Below are 21,906 nucleotides of genomic sequence, written 5' to 3' on the forward strand. Positions count from 1 at the left end.
TTGGTAGAAGGGAAGTCATCACCTTTCCCCCAACAGAAAAACCCTTGAATGAGTAGGTGTTCGAAACGTTTGACTGGTACTGTCTGTGTTTGGTGAGTGTTTTGTGTGTGTGTATCTATATATATATATATACACACACATATATACACACACATATTAGAGGCCGACCGATTATTCAGGATGGCTGATTTCAAGTTTTCATAACAATCGGTAATCGGCATTTTTGGATCATTTTTGGATTATGGCCGATTACATTGCATTCCTGCGTGGCAGGCTGACCACTTGTTACGCGAGTGCAGCAAGGAGCCGAGGTAAGTTGCTAGCTAGCATTAAACTTATCTTCTATAAAAAAAACTATTCTTCACATAATCACTAGTTAACTATATGGTTGATGATATTACTAGGTTAACTAGCTTGTCCTGCATTGCATATAATCAATGCGGTGCCTGTTCATTTATCATCGATTCACAGCCTACTTCGCCAAATGGTTGATGATTTAACTAAAGCGCATTTGTGAGAAAAAGCACTATCGTTGCACGAATGTACCTAACCATAAACATCAATGCCTTTCTTAAAATCAATACACAGAAGTACATTTTTTTTAAACCTGCATATTTAGCTAAAATAGGCAATATTAACTAGGGAAATTGTGTCACTTCTCTAGCGTTCATTGCATGCAGAGTCTGGGTATATGCAACAGTTTGGAATTTGACATAACTACATAATTATGACATTACATTGAAGGTTGTGCAATATAACAGCAATATTTAGACTTTGGGTTGCCACCTGTTAGATCAAATATGGAACGGTTCCATATGTCAATGAAAGAATGAGCGTTTTGTTTTCGATGATATGATAGTGATAGTTGAATGATAGTGATAGTTGAATGATGAATGATAGTTTTCGGATTTGACCATATTAATGACCAAAGGCTCGTATTTCTGTGTTTATTATATTATAATAAAGTATATGATTTGATATTTGATAGAGCAGTCTGAGCGGTGGTAGGCAGCAGAAGGCTCGTAAGCAATCATTCAAACTTTGCTGTGTGTGCCAGCAGCTCTTAGCAATGCTGTTTATGACTTCAAGCATATCAACTCCTGAGATTAGGCTGGCAATACTAAAGTGCCTATTAGAACATCCAATAGTCAAAGGTATATGAAAAACAAATGGTATAGAGATAAATAGTCGACGCGCGATAATTCCTATAATAACTGCAACCTGATATTTCTTTACTGGGAATATTGAAGAACTGGGAATATTAAACCACCAGCTTTTATATGTTCTGAGCAAGGAACATATACGTTAACTTTTTTACATGGCACATATTGCACTTTTACTTTCTTCTCCAACACTGTGTTTTTGCATTATTTAAACCAAATTGAGCATGTTTCCTTATTTATTTGAGACTAAATAGATTTTATTTATGTATTATTTTAAGTTAAAAAATAAGTGTTCATTGTTCATTCAGTATTGTTTTAATTGTAATATAATATATATGTAACTGTACTGTGTGTGTGTGTGTGTGTGTGTGTGTGTGTGTGTGTGTGTGTGTGTGTGTGTGTGTGTGTGTATGTATGTATTACATATATATGTATACATACACACACACAGTACCAGTTAAATGTTTGGACACACCTACTCAATCCAGGGTTTTCCTGATGAAACCTTAAAGTAGCCACCCTTGCCTTGATGACAGCTTTGCACACTCTTGGCATTCTCTCAACCAGCTTCATGAGGTAGTCACCTGGAATGCATCTCAATTAACAGGTGTGCCTTGTTAAAAGTAAATTTGTGGAATGTCTTACCTTCTTAACCTTTTCAAACGTACCAACACACAGGTGTGATCGTTCAACAGTGGTCCCTGTAGCTTACAATCAAACCGCTGTGATTAGAATGCGTATTTAGAATGTCCAGTTTCGATTGACGCAACAATCAGCATTTGAGCTGGCCACACTGTTTGGACAAACACAGTCCTTACAAAGTTATGTCCAGAATGTGAGCCATTTATTTTTGGATGCAATGTTCAGACATTCACAGTAGTAGCTACAGCATAACACAATCATCCAAATCGGAAAAATGTAGGCTACATTTGTCCAAGCGCTAACTGAGGAAAGATTGACATATTTCTATAACTCTCGGCTGACATAAACTACAATATGAATTAGCAAATTGCAATAAATATTTATAATTAATCACATCACGGGTGAGCTCACCATTGATCAAAATAATTGAGTAAAACACTTTCTAGAAATCGAAAGTAATCCGACGATGGGTAGTTTGTGGCAGATTACGTGACACCCAGAATACATTGTATAATGTCAACAAACATGGCACCACAAATAGCTGATAGCAAATAGCTTAGCTCATTATAATCAGTACAACCTTCAAAAAAGTATTTTACACACATGATAGGTGTCCATTACAATATATGCAATAAGAGGAATGCATTATTTGTCACCAGTAATTGAAAACGTGAATAACACTGCAAATGCATTAAGCTCCATATATACATACACTGTAAAGTCCATGGAGAATAAGAGTGACTCCTCCCAGCTGCCCACTGCACTGAGGCTAGGTAACACTGTCACCACCGATAAATCCACGCTACTCGAGAATTTCAATAAGCATTTCTCTACGGCTGGCCATGCTTTTCTCCTCACTACACCAACCCCGGCCAACAGCGCCGCACCCCCCGCAGCTACTTACCCAAATCCAGATAGCAGATGTTCTGAAATAGCTGCAAAACCTGGACCTGTACAAATCAGCTGGGCTATACAATCTGGACCCTCTCTCACTAAAATTATCCGCCGACATTGTTGCAACCTATTACCATTATTACCAGTCGGTTCAACCACTCTTTCGTATCGTCTGAGATCCCTAAAGATTGGAAAGCTGCCGCGGTCATCCCCCTCTCCAAACTGTTATAGACCTATATCCATCCCGCCCTGCCTTTCTAAAGTCTTTGAAAGCCAAGTAAATCAACAGATCACTGACCATTTAGAATCCCACCGTACCTGTGCAATCCGTTTTTTTGAAGCTGGTCACGGGTGCAACTCAGCCACGCTCAAGGTACTAACCGATATCATAACCGCTATCGATAAAAGACAGTACTGTGCAGCCGTCTTCATCGACCTGGACAAGGCTTTCGACTCTGTCAATCACCGTATTCTTATCGGCAGACTGAACAGCCTTGGTTTCTCAAATTACTGCCTCGCCTGGTTCACCAACTACTTCTCAGACAGAGTTCAGTGTGTCAAATTGGAGGACCTGTTATCGGGACCTCTGGCAGTCTCTATGGGGGTTCCACAGGGTTCAATTCTCGGGCCGACTCTTTTCTCTGTATATATCAACGATTTCGCTCTCGCTGCGGGTGATTCCCTGATCTACATCTATGCAGACAACATTATTCTGTATACATCTTGCCCTTCTTTGGACACTGTTTTAACTAACTCATCAACTCATCCCTGACCGCTGGCTACGTCCCTTCTGTCTTCAAGAGAGCGAGAGTTGCACCCCTTCTGAAAAAACCTACACTCGATCCCTCCGATGTCAACAACTACAGACCAGTATCCCTTCTTTCTTTTCTCTCCAAAACTCTTGAACGTGCCGTCCTTGGCCAGCTCTCCCGCTATCTCTCTCAGAATGACCTTCTTGATCCAAATCAGTCAGGTTTCAAGACTAGTCATTCAACTGAGACTGCTCTTCTCTGTATCACGGAGGCCCTCCGCACTGCTAAAGCTAACTCTCTCTCCTCTGCTCTCATCCTTCTAGACCTATCGGCTGCCTTCGATACTGTGAACCATCAGATCCTCCTCTCCACCCTCTCCGAGTTGGGCATCTCCGGCGCGGCCCACGCTTGGATTGCGTCCTACCTGACAGGTCGCTCCTACCAGGTGGCGTGGCGAGAATCTGTCTCCTCACCACGCGCTCTCACCACTGGCGTCCCCCAGGGCTCTGTTCTAGGCCCTCTCCTATTCTCGCTATACACCAAGTCACTTGGCTCTGTCATAACCTCACATGGTCTCTCCTATCATTGCTATGCAGACGACACACAATTAATCTTCTCCTTTCCCCCTTCTGATGACCAGGTGGCGAATCGCATCTCTGCATGTCTGGCAGACATATCAGTGTGGATGACGGATCACCACCTCAAGCTGAACCTCGGCAAGACGGAGCTGCTCTTCCTCCCGGGGAAGGACTGCGCATTCCATGATCTCGCCATCACGGTTGACAACTCCATTGTGTCCTCCTCCCAGAGCGCTAAGAACCTTGGCGTGATCCTGGACAACACCCTGTCGTTCTCAACTAACATCAAGGCGGTGGCCCGTTCTTGTAGGTTCATGCTCTACAACATCCGCAGAGTACGACCCTGCCTCACACAGGAAGCAGCGCAGGTCCTAATCCAGGCACTTGTCATCTCCCGTCTGGATTACTGCAACTCGCTGTTGGCTGGGCTCCCTGCCTGTGCCATTAAACCCCTACAACTCATCCAGAACGCCGCAGCCCGTCTGGTGTTCAACCTTCCCAAGTTCTCTCACGTCACCCCGCTCCTCCGCTCTCTCCACTGGCTTCCAGTTGAAGCTCGCATCCGCTACAAGACCATGGTGCTTGCCTACGGAGCTGTGAGGGGAACGGCACCTCAGTACCTCCAGGCTCTGATCAGGCCCTACACCCAAACAAGGGCACTGCGTTCATCCACCTCTGGCCTGCTCGCCTCCCTACCACTGAGGAAGTACAGTTCCCGCGCAGCCCAGTCAAAACTGTTCGCTGCTCTGGCCCCCCAATGGTGGAACAAACTCCCTCACGACGCCAGGACAGCGGAGTCAATCACCACCTTCCGGAGACACCTGAAACCCCACCTCTTTCAGGAATACCTAGGATAGGATAAAGTAATCCTTCTCACCCCCCTTAAAATATTTAGATGCACTATTGTAAAGTGGCTGTTCCACTGGATGTCTTAAGGTGAACGCACCAATTTGTAAGTCGCTCTGGATAAGAGCGTCTGCTAAATGACTTAAATGTAAATGTAAACTAACCTCCAAAGGAGCTTCAATGCCATAAAACACTCCTTCCGTGGCCTCGAACTGCTTTTAAATGCTAGTAAAACTAAATGCATGCTTTTCAACTGTTTACTGCCCGCACCCACCTGCACGACTAGCATCACTATTCTGGACGGTTCTGACTTAGAATATGTGGACAACTACAAATACCTAGGTGTCTGGCTAGACTGTCAACTCTCCTTCCAGACTCATATTAAACATTTCCAATCCAAAATTAATCACGCCGCCAAACATACCTTCGTAAAACTGACTATCCTACCGATCCTCGACTTCAGCGATGTCATTTACAAAATAGCTTCCAATACTCTACTCAGCAAACTGGATGCAGTCTATCACAGTGCCATCCGTTTTGTCACCAAAGCCCCTTATATCACCCACCACTGCGACCTGTATGCTCAAGTTGACTGGTCCTCGCTACATATTCGTCGCCAGACCCACTGGCTCCAAGTCATCTATAGGTCTATGCTAGGTAAAGCTCCGCCTTATCTCAGCTCACTGGTCACGATAACAACACCCACCTGTAGCACGCGCTCCAGCAGGTATATCTCACTGGTCATCCCCAAAGCCAACACCCCCTTTGGCCGCCTTCCCTTCCAGTTCTCTGCTGCCAATGACTGGAACAATTTGCAAAAATCGCTGAAGCTGGAGACTTATATTTCCCTCACTAACTTTAAACATCAGCTATCTGAGCAGCTAACCGATCGCTGCAGCTGTACATAGCCCATCTGTAAATAACCCATCCAATCTACCTACCTCATCCCCATATTGTTTTTATTTACTTTTCTGCTGTTTTGCACACCAGTATTTCTACTTGCACATCATCATCTGCTCATCTATCACTCCAGTGTTAATTTGCTAAATTGTAATTACTCCGCTACTATGGCCTATTTATTGCCTTACCTCCTCACGCCATTTACACACACTGTATATATTTCTTTTTTCCGATTGCGTTATTGACTGTACGCTTGTTTATTCCCTGTGTAACTCTGCGTTGTTGTTTGTGCCGCACTGCTTTGCTTTATCTTAGTCAGGTCGCAGATGTAAATGAGAACTTGTTCTCAATTGGCCTACATGGTTAAAAAAAGGAGAAATTAAAAATAAAAATATATACGTACATACTGTATGCCCCTGTAGTGGAAACAACAACACGATATACGGAAAATAAGGAACTTACTTTGATAGGAACGCACACATGTCCAAAGTTATTATTTGTAAGGAAAACAACAGGGAAGGAAGGCAAAGCGAGCGCCAGCAAGAATATGTTCAAATTCTGGCAAGACTGCTCAAATATATGCATACTTGAGCTGCACGAACATGAGTGATGTGCGGTGGGTTCTCCTGAAAGAGAGAAGTTCATCCAGCTCAGTAAAGCCTCAAACATAAATTGTCCGCAAATGCTGAATGTGAATTAATGAGGAGATGGAACACACCACAATTCAAACTGTTGTTAAAAAATACAACTTGTTAGAAAATAAACAACTCACGCTGGGGAGACCGTTAGAGGCAATTGGAACTCATATGAAAAGGTTAATGCATTTGAGCCAATCAATTGTGTTGTGACAAGGTAGGTGTGGTATACAGAATATAGCGCTATGGTAAAAGGCCATGGCCATATTATGGCAAGAACAGCTCAAATAAGCAGAGAAATGGCAGTCCATCATTACTTTAAGACATGAAAGTCAGTCAATCCGGAAAATGTCAAGAACTTTGAAAGTATCTTCAAGTGTAGTCGCAAAAACCATCAAGAGTTTGATGAAACTGGCTCTCATGAGGACCGCCACGGGAAAGGAAGACCCAGAGTTACCTCTGCTGCAGAGGATGAGTTCATTACAGGTACCAGCCTCAGAAATTGCAGCCCAAATAAATGCTTCACAGAGTTCAAGAAACGGACACATCTCAACATCAACTATTCAGATGAGACTGAATCAGGCATTCATGATCAAATTGATTGTGTCGTCTGTGGACCTATTGGGGCGGTAAGCAAATTGGAGTGGGTCTAGGGTGTCAGGTAGGGTGGAGGTGACTCTGTCACATACCTCTCGTGTCTGAACCCTTGAATTGCGACTCTACTTTGTCTCTATACATTTGTGTTTCCCACCATGAAGCATGGAGGAGGAGGTGTGATGGTGATTTATTTAGAATTCAAGGCACACTTAACCAGCATGGCTACCACAGCATTATGCAGCAATACGCCATCCCATCTGGTTTGCGCTTAGAGGGACTATCATTTGTTTTTCAACAGGACAATGACCCAACACACCTCCAGGGCTATTTGACCAAAAGGAGAGTGATGGAGTGCTGCATCAGATGAATTGGACTGCACAATGAAGGAAAAACAGCCAACAAGTGCTCAGCATATGAGGGAACTCATTCAAAACAGTTGGAAAAGCATTCCAGGTGAAGCTGGTTGAGAGAATGCCAAGAGTGTGCAAAGCTGTCATCAAGGCAACGGGTGGCTAGGGTGGCTACTTTGAAGAATCCAAAATCTAAAATATATTTTGATTTGTTTAACACTGTTTTGGTTGCTACATGATTCCATATGTGTTATTTCCTAGTTTTGATGTCTTCGCTATTATTCTACAATGTATTCTACGATGTAAAATAAAGAGAATCCCTTGAATGAGTATGTGTGTGCAAACTTTTGACCTGGTACTGTATATATACACAGTATCTTTTCCGTTTGTATGAACTCCACAGGGTGTGATTCCGTTTGGCCTACAGTAGAATAGGGAGTGAGGGCTGGATCAGGATAAAGGGAGTGAGGGAGAGGATAAACGATAGAGGGATGAAAGACCATGGAGAGCCTCTCGGGAAGACGAGCGATTGAACAGAATGAACGGGTGAGAAATGAAATCCACGGAGGTGAAATTTTATTCTGCATGTAATTGAAGAATAGCAGAGATAAACAGAGGGCATTTCAGTCCACATGCTGGAGAATAAACCCCAGTGGCTTATGGGAAAATATGCGTCTGATGCAATGAGAAAGCCTCTAGTTCTTACAGAGAGAAAGACAGATACAGAGAGAGAGAGGCCCCAAAGCCCAATTGAAGAGTCCTATCGCTTTCAGAGCATGAATATTCATCACTGACCGACTCTCCTGGAAGCAAAACACACACACACACACACACACACACACACACACACACACACACACACACACACACACACACACACACACACACACACAGTGAAGAGGAAATGGGTAAACAGCACACGTGCGGACACACACCAACTAACAGAAGCACACACCCTCCACACACAGTGGCTTTGTCAGAATATCGTTTTCTCAAGGTTTTGCTCAAAGCAAAGTAGCAAACTACTTTAAAAGAAGATTTAAAGAATGCTAAATACATTCTTATGCATGGCCTTTTGGGAGGCAGCTTCCAAGCGAAGGAGAAGTTTACTCTATTGAGGGACAGGGGGCACAACTAGATAATCTAGAATGAAGCTCGACTAAAGTATGGCAATAGAAAATATGAGCAAACAGTAAAAACACATCTGCTAGCATAGACATACACACACACGCGCACACACACACGCACGCACACACGCTATGGTCCTTAGGACACATTTACCGCAGGTGAGATATGAGGGCTGACATTTATAATACACCCACACACACGCGCACACACCGCCTGTTGAGTCGGCTGTAATCGTTTGTCACGGCAGAGTTATGGGCCGTGACATTTATAACCATCATAATAGGCAGAAGAGAGGTACTTCAATATTTGAAGAGGGAGAGATGTCTGAACATCGCATATCTACCTCAGGTCCCCTGGGACACATGATATTACAGTTTGATGAGACGCGGAAACACACACACACACACACACACACACACACACACACACACACACACACACACACACACACACACACACACACACACACACACACACACACACACACACACACACACACACACACACACACACAGTGTGGACTGATATCCTGTCCGCTCTGTCTCAGAGCAGCTTATTGGCTCTGTTAGAATAACAGACCGTTTCATTACATTAAATCAACCATCTCCCCTACCGTCTCCTCTATCACCAGAAAAAAACACGCTATCTAACGGTTAACCAAGCACTTGTTACCGTCGCCGCCGCCCGGGACCCCAAGGTCACTCACCGACTAATTACGCCCACAGAAAACAAAAACACACACTCAGAGAAACTAAATGCAAACCTTATACAGCAACACAGAACGAAATGAGAGCAGTGAGATAGAGACAATGTGGTAAAGCTCAGTGGTCCAGACAGATTGACACAAACCAGAAGGTAGACCTGTACATGCATAAACTGCACAAACTAATGGATGTTCTACACTGAGTGTACAAAACATTAGGTCTTTCCATGACATAGACCAGGTGAATCCAGGTGAAAGCTATAATCCCTAATTGACTGTTAATCCCTGTTAAATCCACTTCAATCAGTGTAGATGAAGGGGAGGCGGCAGGATAAAGAAGGATTTTTAAGCCTTGAGACAATTGAGACATGGATTATGTGTGTCATTCAGAGGGCGAATGGGCAAGACAAAAGATTTAAGTGTCTTGGAACGGGGTATGGTAGTAGGTGCCAGGTGCACCGGTTTGTGTCAAAACTGCAACGCTGCTGCTTTTTTCACACTCAACAGTTTCCTGTGTCTACAATGGTCCACAACCCAAAAGACATCCAGCCAACAACAACAAAATTGTGGGTGGGAAGCATAGTGGGCCAGCATCCTTGTGGAACGCTTTCGACACCTTGTAGAGTCCATTCCCTGACAAATTGAGGCTGTTCTGAGGGCAAACAAATGTGTGTGGGGGGGTTGCAACTCCATATTCGGAAGGTGTTCCTAATATTTTGTACACTCAGCATATAACCACTCTCATGGTTTTGTACACGCACGCACGCACGCACGCACGCACGCACGCACACACGCACACACGCACACACACACACACACACACACACACACACACACACACACACAGTAAACAGACTACCACCAGAGCTTCACAAATTAAGAGCCAGAGTACACTGGAATGCTACAAAATTCCCAGGATGCATCTCCCTGACCCAGGAACCCAGAGGTGTCAAGAATCAACCAATCAGTGAAGTCAATGTGACCTCTATAACCATGAGGTCAAAGGGCAGTGAATCTTATAGGAATGGATGGCGTCATTTACCCAGAAGACCTTGCGAAGGCGGGTCAGAGTGAGAGGAGGGCGTGACAGAATTTCACTAATTAGCGGTTGAGTGAGAAGACAGGGCCCAGACCCCTGGCTCTGACTAGCTCTGTAGTCTGGCTTTCCAGTGCTGGGTGAAGGCTGAGTGAAGGCTGGGCGAAGGCTGTTTGACTAGAAATGTTGCAATGAAAGGGAAGATTAGCTTTGTTCTTATTACACACTGAGCTTTGATCGACGATCCTTCAGTTTTCTACAATTACCTCAGAGAAATAACGTGACCCCAGAACACAAACAGACCACCTCTGCCGGGTGTGTGTGTGTGTGTGTGTGGTGTGTGTTTGTGTGTGACCGCTTAACACCTGACTCTTCTGAGTCATCCTTTAATAATACAATTCTCCAGAAACACACACACACACACACACACACACACACTATCTGATGCAAGGTGATAACCTGTCTGCGTAGGCTATGTTCAGACCATATATACAGTATATACAGTTATAGCCTCTTCCTATAATTGCCCAGAGAGGTTGTGGTTTCAGTACGGCTGCCAACATCTGATGTTCTCTCTCTAGAGTGCAATCCATTTATCTGATCCATAGTGTGTGTGTGTGTGTGTGTGTGTGTGTGTGTGCGCGCGCTCGTGTGTGTGTGTGTGTGTGTGTGTGTGTGCATAAACTGTAAATCGATGTCCACCTGATTAACACACCTCTTCATGTATGCATATGGAGTCGTTTTTCTTGTTCCTCTCTTTCTGTCTCTATGTCTGAATGTGCTTGAGAAAACAGATGTCCTTGTCTGTTTATCTGTCTGTTTGCAATCTGTCCCCTCTCCTATTGTACAGTGAGTGGCTTGGACTCTTCTTATGCCCGTCTAGTGCCATTCACAACACAGCAGTGCACCCTGAGACAGCCTCCTATTAAAGAGCAGGCTGACATGCTGTCAGGGAGGTAGCAGACTGGTGTAGAGGTCAACAGGGGTCACACCTACAGCCTGTAGCACGCAACTTCTGGAATTACTGCCTCTGTCCCACTGAGCCTTCTAGTTTCCATTCGCCCTGTGTTAATTAAACAGGACCAGAGTCACTGAGCTGTGGTAGAGCTGTGAGCCGTAGGCCATTCTGGCTCAGGGCTGAATGTTCTTCCTCCAGAGGCAATGCTGTGCTGGGGATTCAGCCACCACTATTCTGGCTCCAACATCATTCCAGTTGCAGGGCGCTGATCAGCAGCCAATATGAATTCTGTCTAAAGTAATTTACTGTTTACTTCTGGTGTCTTTCCCTCTCTTTCTCAATCACTCATGTGAACTGAGGGTCTGTGACCAACGGGGTGAAAGTTCAACGGCAATAACAGCCCAATTATTGTCGGTGAGGTGTACCTCTGCATTGGCCTGAATAAACCAGGAAGTTCCATCAAATATTCAACAAGGTCTTGGCATCAAATACTTACTAAGTGAACTATGTCTATCTGTTATGTCTCCCTCCCTATTTTTCTATGTCGTGCCTCATTTTACTACTTTACTCATTGTCTGTTTGTGTGTGTGTGTGTGTATATATATATAACTGACCCATTTGTTTGAGTATGTACCACATGTAGCAGGCTGTTCCAACCCATTAGGAACACACTTTCTCTCTCCTGTCTTTGAAGTCTTTCAATGATATCTGTTGAATGTCAATTCAAAAGACAAGTGTAACCCGGAACAAAGGCAGAATCCAAAAGACAACACAACCACACACCCCCCTTTTCCCCGACACACCCAAACACATACACCCTTTGATTAAAAATGGTTGTGACCAGTATGTTCGAGTCATTAGTGTCTAGTCTGCCCTCCTGTAGAGAATAGCCATGTAAGGACCTGAAATTCAAAAGAACCATATGAAAATAAATGAGCCTGATAAGTATTCCCTGCCGTGTTCTGTGTAATGCATCCGACAGATAGGTTTCTGATGCTCCACGAGAGCCGGGAGCTAAAATGCACATCTAAAAAACACATTTTCTCTCATGTTAGCATACACACACACATGCTGATATTACTGTTGAGATATGTGCTTTTTCTGTGCAGGTTACACTAGATTAAATACTGCATGTTTTATGTTCAAGAAATGAATTCAATCTAACCAATTAAACTGAGTCAATGCACACAACATTACTGATCTGAAGGCTTGTTTGCCAATGCTAAACACTAACACTCCAAGAGGATGTTGGCCTATGCCAGGTCATGCTACGCTTCTTCTCCATATTAGTCCCTGCTTTCATGTTAGCCTTGGCTAACACACTGCTTATTACTAACTACTACATCAGTGGTGGCCGGTACCATTTAAGATGAGGGAGGACGATTCTGTTTTTTAATGAGCATTGCCTTATTGCTATTACAGCATATTCCATTCACCCAGCTCAATGTAACATCGATAGGTTTAGGCTACTACATGATACTTGAATTATACCTATACCCATCATGAGGTTGCGACAACCTAGTCTATGAATGAAAGTTTACAACAAAGTTTACAACGTTTACAATGTGACAGACAGTAACACTTTCAATATCGCCTTGATCACTCTTGCCTGCATCTAGCTCATCTAGGGTGTAAACCATTAGTCCAACAGTGCAAACAAAAGTGTCTATTGGAGTTTCTATTGAACAAATTCAGGTATGTTATCCCTGTTTTGTTTGCTTCCATTTAAACAGAATCGGCAGGAATGAATACCCCTCTGATCACATGCAAACACAGTTCACTTTCATAGCAGCCACATACAAACAGCATGATTAGTTGTTGTATAATTCATTGTCACATCTACGCGCTCTCCCCTCCTCTCACCTTTTCCCTTCGTTTTTGGACTTCAGTGCACAACACATCAGCTGTCTGTGACCAGGAGGAAAAACCTTTCCAAGCCACACATTTATATCATAACTGTTAACCGCTACACACAGCCTACATCATTGTCACCATATTAGCTAACGACATACTAGTCAACAGAGCTACTAGAACTAACGTGTTCGTAAACCCCCTACAATCATGCAGTACAATGTACAGTCAGCAAGCAATTTAGCAGGCCCTGGCAATTAATAAACTAATAAAACCAAAAGCTTACCTTATCTTGGAAGAGTTCCAGTGTTGGATAGCTATAGCCAGCTAACATAGCACCCCTCTCTGTTTGAGAGGGGTGTTTGAGTAGGCAAAACTAGCAAGCTGCATTCGCTAGTTATGTGAAAGTGAGAGAAAAAAAACATGGAGATATAGCTAGCTCTCTCTCTCTTTCTCTCTTGCTTCTTAATTTTTAAAGAAATACATTTGTTAAAAACTGTTCCACTATTGTCTTTATGTCTCTGAGTCAAATACTCACCACATGTTATGCACTGCAGTGCATGCAGCTGGAGCTTATGCTTTCAGTACTAGATTCATTTTCTGATCATTTGATTGGATGGACAACAAGTCAGTTTATGCTGCAAAAGCTCTGATAAGTTGGAGGACAAGCCAGGATGTTGTAATAATTACTGTGTAATTCTATGGAACGGGTGAGAACCATGAGCCTCCTAGGTATTGTATTGAAATCAATGTACCCAGAGGAGGATGGAAACTAGCTGTCCTCCGGCTACACCATGTTGCTACCCTACAGAGTGCTGTTGAGGCTATCGTAGACCTCCATTGCAAAACAGTGTGTTTGGATCAATTATTTGGTGACGTGAATATATTTAGTATAGTTTTATCTAAAAAGGACAACTTTTTTAATGTTTCACAATTTAAAAAAACATGAAATTCACCGGAGGATGGTCCTCCCCTTCCTCCTCTGAGGAGCCTCCACTGTACTACATGTTAGCTTCAGCATAATGCACCCTAGCACTGCTTTCATGGTAACCTGCGCTAACACACCACATTACTACCTACATACATGTTAGCTTCCGCTAATGCACCGTATTACTGCTTTCACTTTAGCATCGGCTAACATGCTGCCTTACTAAGAACTTCATGTTAGCTTCAGCTAAGGCATCATACTACTGCTTTCATGTTGCCTGTGCTAACACCACATTACCGAGGGGGATGTCTTTGATCAGGTGATAATTAATTAGCTACGCGGCTGCTTTTTGACAGCCGTGGGCTGAGGTTATCCCACTCACACACTCAGATAGAGACAAAACTCTAAAAGGCACCCGACAGAGATATTACAGAGATATTTCAGTTTACAGCAGATTCCTGATTTTTTTATTTATTTCACCCACATCCCGATCAAAAATCAATTGTCAACCGAGGGACCGAGACAGACGGACCGCAACAGTGTTGATGAATGATGACGCTAACAGTAGAACTCACCCTCTTCTGTTCTCCTCTTTCCTGGGTTGGAGTGGGCTTTGGTTCCTGGTTCCCCATGTCTGCTGGGCCTCGCCTCTGTCTCTGTGGAATCATAATAAGCATCAGAAATAGAAGCAAATAAAAAAACACACCATTTGTCTTGTTCAAAATAACTGATATACCGGTATCCCCAAAAATGACTTAAATACACACAACGAAGGGATTAAATGCATCCAGAACTACACACCAATCCACAATCAAAGCACACAAATACACATCCACACGAACATCCACACACACACCAATCCCTCAAACCCAGCAGACACAGCATAACCAAAGCCTTAGGGATGAATACGGAGCTGCGAAATGAGCGGCCAAACAGAATGGTGCCGTGAGATTTTCATCTGGCGCTGTGGCTCTGGCATTAATGCCTTGTGATGATTTAATCTCCTAATTCATTCCGGACATGTATTTATTAGGCAGTGGGCTTTTTATGTAGCACTGACAGATCTCTCGTACTCTTTATTCTTCACTCTCACAGCCGATTTATGAGAGACGGATGGAGAGAACACGAGTAGGAGGAAGAGGGGAGGAGGGTGTGTTAACGAAACCCATAACTAGCCTACGGGTATTGTGGCACTCGCTTTGTCTAGGGGTTCTAGGCTTAGTTACATGGTCTGTAACCTGAATGAATGGGTGCATTTATGGAAGAAGCCAGCGTATGCACCTAAGTGTTGAATGTACATGTGTCCAGGGAGACTATATATACAAAAGTATGTGGACACCCCTTCAAATTTGTGGATTCGGTTATTTCAGACTTACCCGTTGCTGACAGGTGTATAAAATTGAGCACACCGCCATGCAATCTCCATAGACAAACATTGGCAGTAGAAGGGCCTTACTGAAGAGGTCAGTGACTTTTAACGTGGCACCGTCATAGGATGCTACCAACAAGTCAGTTCATCAACTTTCTGCCCTGCTAGAGCTGCCCAGGCCAACTGTAAGTGCTGTTATTGTGAAGTGGAAATGTCTAGGAGCAACAACGGCTCAGCCACGAAGTGGTAGGCCACACAAGCTCACAGAACGGGATCGCCGAGTGCCGAAGCGCGTAAAAATTGTCTGTCCTCGGTTGCAACACTCACTACCAAGTTCCAAACTGCCTCTGGAAGCAACATCAGCAGAACAACTCGCCGCCATTGGACTCTGGATCAGTAAAATGCGTTCTCTGGAGCGATGAATCATGCTTCACCTTCTGGCAGTCTGATGGACGAATCTAGGTTTGGCAGATGCCAGGAAAGCTACCTGCCCGAATTCAGTGCCAACTGTAAAGTAATGGTCTGGGGCTGTTGTTCATGGTTCGAGCTAGGCCCATAAGTTCCAGTGAAGGAAAATCTTAAAGCTACATCATACAATGATATTCTAGATGATTATGTGCTTCCAACTTCGTGGCAACAGTTTGGGGAAGGCCCTTTCCTGTTTCAGCATGACTATGCCCCCGTGCACAAAGCGAGGTCCATACAGAAATGGTTTGTCGAGATCGGTGTGGAAGAACTTGACTGGCCTTCACACAGCCCTGACCTCAACCCCATTGAACTCCTTTGGGATGAATTGGAACGCCGCCTACGAGCAAGGCCTAATCGCCCAACATCAGTGCACGACCTCACTAATGCTCGTGGCTGAATGGAAGCAAGTCCCCGCAGCAATGTTCCAGCATCTAGTGGAAAGCCTTCCCAGAATAGTGGAGGCTGTTAATGCAGAAAAGGGGGGACCAACTCCCTATTAATGCCCATTATTTTGGAATAAGATGTTCTACGAGCAGGTGTCCACATACTCTTGGTCATGTAGTGTAGCGACCTTAACTTGGTCCACGACCAGCTCGGTCTCTCTTGAACCTCTTGGTCGGTCAGTCCATGCGGATCATTATTTGTTCAGATGGTAACGAAACCTACATATTTACAAAAAGGAAAAATACCAAAGGCATGCCCAAATTAAAGACTCAACAACAAACGAAAGATCTCATGGCCACTAAACAAAGACAGCAGCCTCACGACTTGAAAGCTGGGACACTGACTGGCGATCACCCTAATTGGCACCACCTGATGTGCTTATCAACCAGGCTCAGCACCTGGACAAGGTTGCTGCTGCCCTCTGGGGGAATGGACTGTGGAAGTAGTAGTGAGCTGTATCGTGCTGTAGAAACGACCTAACAGAGGTGTGGAAGGTCAGTGCTGGCAAAGGTCTATGGCAAGGGGTGGTTATGGGGGGAACCCAGGGGACCCAGGTTTTGGGAAGCAGCAGGCTACACCACGCCTAATTTTGTATTTCCTCTCTTCCTCTAACTTTCTCTCTTTCTTTCCCAGTTTCATTCTTTACCCACCCTCTTTGTCTTTCTCCATTCCTCTATTTATTTTTCTCATTACAGCCAGTGTCTTGTAGTCCCCAACTTATCCTCTCCAGAAGTGATCTCTTTTCTCCCCCTCTTTGGCCTGTTCTCTCACTCTCCCTCCCTCCCTCCCTCCCTCCCTCCCTCCCTCCCTCACTCCCTCCCTCTACAGTACAGTGCGATTTTACTCTTCTCTCTCTAACTATGCCCTCCATTATCACTCTGACATCTTGGCATTTGACCCGATGGCGTGATCCTTGCCAAAAACAAAATGGGGGACAAACCTCTGGCCATTACTCAGATGTTTAGTCACCTTGATTCTCGATCTCCTGTTTTTGTATTAGGTAGTGGAAGAGGGAAGAGGAGAGAAGCGGAGGAGACAAACAGCAGAGAGGAAGAGAGGAGAAGAGTAGGAAACATAGAGAAAGAGGGGAGGAGAAGACAAGAGGAGATGATCCAGCTATTCTTTCTCTCAGAGGACAGTTGTAAACCACTAGGATTATTTGTGTTCATCTGATCCTCTCTCTCCCTCATGTGCTGTTTACACTAGCTCTGTTAAAACAGCCAGCGCAGCAGCACCGACGCACGTTGGAGTTGTACACCATCGATCCTGAGGTTCATTTCGGTATGTGGTTTCGCTTGTTGTTGGTTTTTGTCCTCCCTTTGCAAATTGATAGCGCTGCACTACGCTGTAAAAATCAATTTCAGCGGAATCTGGGCTGCACTCGCTGCTTCATCACCTCTCGTCGCCCTAATTCAACCCCTCCACCTCTCCCTTCCATCTCTCAGCTATGTTCCCCCATCACTCCCTCACCCCCTCCCTCCACCTTGTCCTCATCTCTCTATGTTTAAAAAGGAATTCAATTACTTTAGAGGACATGATTGGGCAGTTTTGACAATACCCTTGGTGTGTGTGCATACGTAGCGGCCTGAATTAAGTGAGTGTGTCTCCACATTTGTGTGTGTTGGTGATACATCACAGGGAACGCGAGGCTCTTTGAAGCAGGCTAGATAACAGCTCAGCCCGAGGTCACTGCTGGTGATACAGAGTGGCTTTTTTTATGATGTGGCCAACAACCCATTAAAATCAGTCCAGTAAACAACGCGTGGCGAGCGCCTGGAGAGCAGCGCCTCTTACCCTCAGCGCATTAAAATGAAATTATACATTTGTTCTCACAGCCTCCCATAGACCTGTGGAGCTGTTATCGTTTGTTCTCTCTCCTCTCTCTCTCTCTCTCTCTCTCTCTCTGTCTCTCTCGGTCTCTCTCTTTCTCTTTAAATGTTAAGTAGTCACCATCAAGGGCTATGGGGCTACATCCAGAATTATGGACTAGGGGGTAGTGTCTGATCGTATGCATCTGTATGCATTCATAAAGCGAGGGAGTGAGGAAAGGGGAAAATATGCTGTGATAAGGTCTACAGACAACATCAGCTAGGATCAATATCTAACAGAACAGAGACTTACAACGAGATGAGACGTACAGAGCCAGTCCAGGGGCTGTATATGTATGTCTCAAGCATCTCAGAGTAGAAGTGCTGATTTGGGTGGGAGTGCCTCCTCCCTGTGCATGTAATCTCATTCATTGTGATATCAAAGGCAAAACTGATCCTACCTCAAAAAGGCAAAACTGATCCTACCTCAAAAAGGCAAAACTGATCCTACCTCAAAAAGGCAAAACTGATCCTACCTCAAAAAGGCAAAACTGATCCTATATCAGCACTCCTCTGAAAAGCTTGACACACACCAAGCCCTTAGCTCTGCAAACGGCCTCTCTATTCGGTTATTCAGTCAGACGGTTCTCCTCTCGTCCTCTACAGTAAACTGCATTAGCAAACACCTGGTGGCCAAGCACAGAGATCGGTGACTCAGACTCACGTCTACTTCCATTTCCGTTTCCTCTGTCATTGTCTCTCTCTTTCTATCTTTCTCTTGTTCTTCCTCTCTGCAGTGGGTCAGCTAATAGAAAAACAATGTAACGACAATATTGGACAGTGTTATAGTAGGCTACGGAGAATCTGAACTGTATGTGGCCGTATTTCATAGAAAAGTGATAGTTGAACACTGTGTGTGCCTATTCAGCAAATCACCAGCAGAGGGAGTTTCCTTTGAATCCATTTACCATTCACTGTGTTGGTGGTGCTTGATCATAACTTCCGAATTAGCAGAGAGCCCACTCTGGAAATGTGGCGTACTTGTAGACTAATTGTTCCAAACAATGTCTTAAAATGAACAATATCAAAAAATATATATTGTTTTGAGATATATTTGAGATAACTTCACAGATCTTCATTGTAAAGGGTTTAAACACGGTTTCCCATGCGTGTTCAATGAACCATAAACAATTACTGAACATGCACCTGTGGAACGGTCGTTAAGACACTAACAGCTTAGAGACGGTAGGCAATTAAGGTCACAGTTATGAAAACTTAGGACACTAGAGAGGCCTTTCTACTGACTCTGAAAAACACCAAAAGAAAGATGCCCAGGGTCCCTGCTCATCTGCGTGAATGTGCCTTGGGCATGCTGCAAGGAGGCATGAGGACTGCAGATGTGGCCAGGGCAATACATTGCAATGTCCGTACTGTGAGACGCCTAAGACAGTGCTACAGGGAGACAGGACAGACAGCTGATTGTCCTCGCAGTGGCAGAATATGTGTAACCATACCTGCACACCTGCACAGGATCGGTACATCTGAACATCACACCTGCGGGACAGGTACAGGATGGCAACAACTGCCCGGAACGCACAATCCCTCCATCAGTGCTCAGACTGTCCGCAATAGGCTGAGAGAGACTGGACTGAGGGCTTGTAGGCCTGTTGTAAGGCAGGTCCTCACCGGACATCGCCTATGGGCACAAACCCACCGTCACTGGACCAGACAGGACTGGCAAAACGTTTTTGTCTTACCAGGGATGATGGTCGGACTTGCGTTTATCGTCGAAGGAATGAGTGTTACACCGAGGCCTTTACTCTGGAGCGGGATCGATTTGGAGGTGGAGGGTCCGTCATGGTCTGGGGCGGTGTTATCGGTATAAAAGACACCTGTCCACAACCTCAAGCAGTCACACTCCAAACTCCACTATGGCCAAGACCAAAGAGCTGTCAAAGGACACCAGAAACAAAATTGTAGACCTGCACCAGGCTGGGAAGACTGAATCTGCAATAGGTAAGCAGCTTGGTTTGAAGAAATCAACTGTGGGAGCAATTATTAGGAAATGGAAGACATACAAGACCACTGATAATCTCCCTCGATCTGGGGCTCCACGCAATATCTCACCCCGTGGGGTCAAAATGATCACAAGAACGGTGAGCAAAAATCCCAGAACCACACGGGGGGACCTAGTGAATGACCTGCAGAGAACTGGGACAAAAGTAACAAAGCCTACCATCAGTAACACACTACGCCGCCAGGGACTCAAATCCTGCAGTGCCAGACGTGTCCCCCTGCTTAAGCCAGTACATGTCCAGGCCCGTCTGAAGTTTGCTAGAGAGCATTTGGATGATCCAGAAGAAGATTGGGAGAATGTCATATGATCAGATGAAACCAAAATATAACTTTTTGGTAAAAACCCAACTCGTCGTGTTTGGAGGATAAAGAATGCTGAGTTGCATCCAAAGAACACCATACCTACTGTGAAGCATGGGGGTGGAAACATCATGCTTTGGGGCTGTTTTCTGCAAAGGGGCCAGGAAGACTGATCCGTGTAAAGGAAAGAATGAATGGGGCCATGTATTGTGAGATTTTGAGTGAAAACCTCCTTCCATCAGCAAGGGCATTGAAGATGAAACGTGGCTAGGTCTTTCAGCATGACAATGATCCCAAACACACCGCCCGGGCAACGAAGGAGTGGCTTCGTAAGAAGCATTTCAAGGTCCTGGAGTGGCCTAGCCAGTCTCCAGATCTCAACCCCATAGAAAATCTTTGGAGGGAGTTGAAAGTCCGTGTTGCCCAGCAACAGCCCCAAAACATCACTGCTCTAGAGGAGATCTGCACGGAGGAATGGGCCAAAATACCAGCAACAGTGTGTGAAAACCTTGTGAAGACTTACAGAAAAAGTTTGACCTCTGTCATTGCCAACAAAGGGTATATAACAAAGTATTGAGATAAACTTATGTTATTGACCAAATACTTATTTTCTACCATAATTTGCAAATAAATTGTTTAAAAATCCTACAATGTGATTTTCTAGATTTTCTTCTCTCATTTTGTCTGTCATAGTTGAAGTGTACCTATGAAGACAATTACAGGCCTCTCTCATCTTTTTAAGTGGGAGAACTTGCACAATTGGTGGCTGACTAAATACTTTTTTGCCCCACTGTAAGAGTAGCAGCAGCTTGCAAGTGAGTGGGTGTGTGTGTGTTGGAGTGACAGTGTGCAGGGCCCTGCGAGTGTGCACAGAGACAGTGCAATAAAAGGCCTATAAAGATAAAAAGAAAACTGAGTGCGTGTAGCTATTTTTTTAGCTCTGTATCAGTCATTTTTGCCTGGGGATAAAAGCTGCTCAAGATCCTGTTGGTGTCAGACTTGATGCACCGGTACCTCTTGCCGTGCTGCAGCAGAGAAAAGAGTCTATGGCCTGGGTGGTTGGGGTCTTTGACGATTTTCCGGGCATTCGTTTCACACCGCCTGGTATAGAGGTCCTGGATGGCAGGGAGCTCGGCCCCAGTAATGTACGGGGCTGTCCGCAAAACCCTCTGGAGCGCCATACGATTGAGGGCGGTGCTATTGCCATACCAACACTGATGCAGACAGTCAATATGCGCTCAAAGGTACAGCTTTAGAACCTTTTCAGGATTTGAGGGCCCACGCCAAATTTGTTCAACCTGAAGGGGAAGAGGCGCTGTCACGCCTTCTTCGCGATTGTGCGTGGCTGTTAGGTCTCTAGTGATTTGAACACCCGAGGAACTTAAAGCCGTCTACCTGCGCACGCGTGTGTGTGTGCGCACGTACGTGCATATCTGTTGGACACTGTACAACGGGGTGCTGGACTGGCAGAGATAAGAGG

At 44.7% G+C, this 21,906-nt stretch overlaps 1 protein-coding gene across 1 annotated transcript in view; it reads right to left on the reverse strand.

Moving 5' to 3' along the window:
* Positions 1-21,906, reverse strand: part of LOC115130045 (testican-1-like) — a 356,997-nt gene that overhangs the window by 87,680 nt on the left and 247,411 nt on the right. Inside the window, exon 4 of the mRNA XM_065019644.1 lies at positions 14,537-14,617. Coding sequence (XP_064875716.1) covers positions 14,537-14,617 — 81 coding nt within the window. The remainder of the gene's footprint in view (positions 1-14,536; positions 14,618-21,906) is intronic.

Source organism: Oncorhynchus nerka, linkage group LG6, assembly GCF_034236695.1.
Source record: "Oncorhynchus nerka isolate Pitt River linkage group LG6, Oner_Uvic_2.0, whole genome shotgun sequence".
Taxonomy (NCBI): domain Eukaryota; kingdom Metazoa; phylum Chordata; class Actinopteri; order Salmoniformes; family Salmonidae; genus Oncorhynchus; species Oncorhynchus nerka.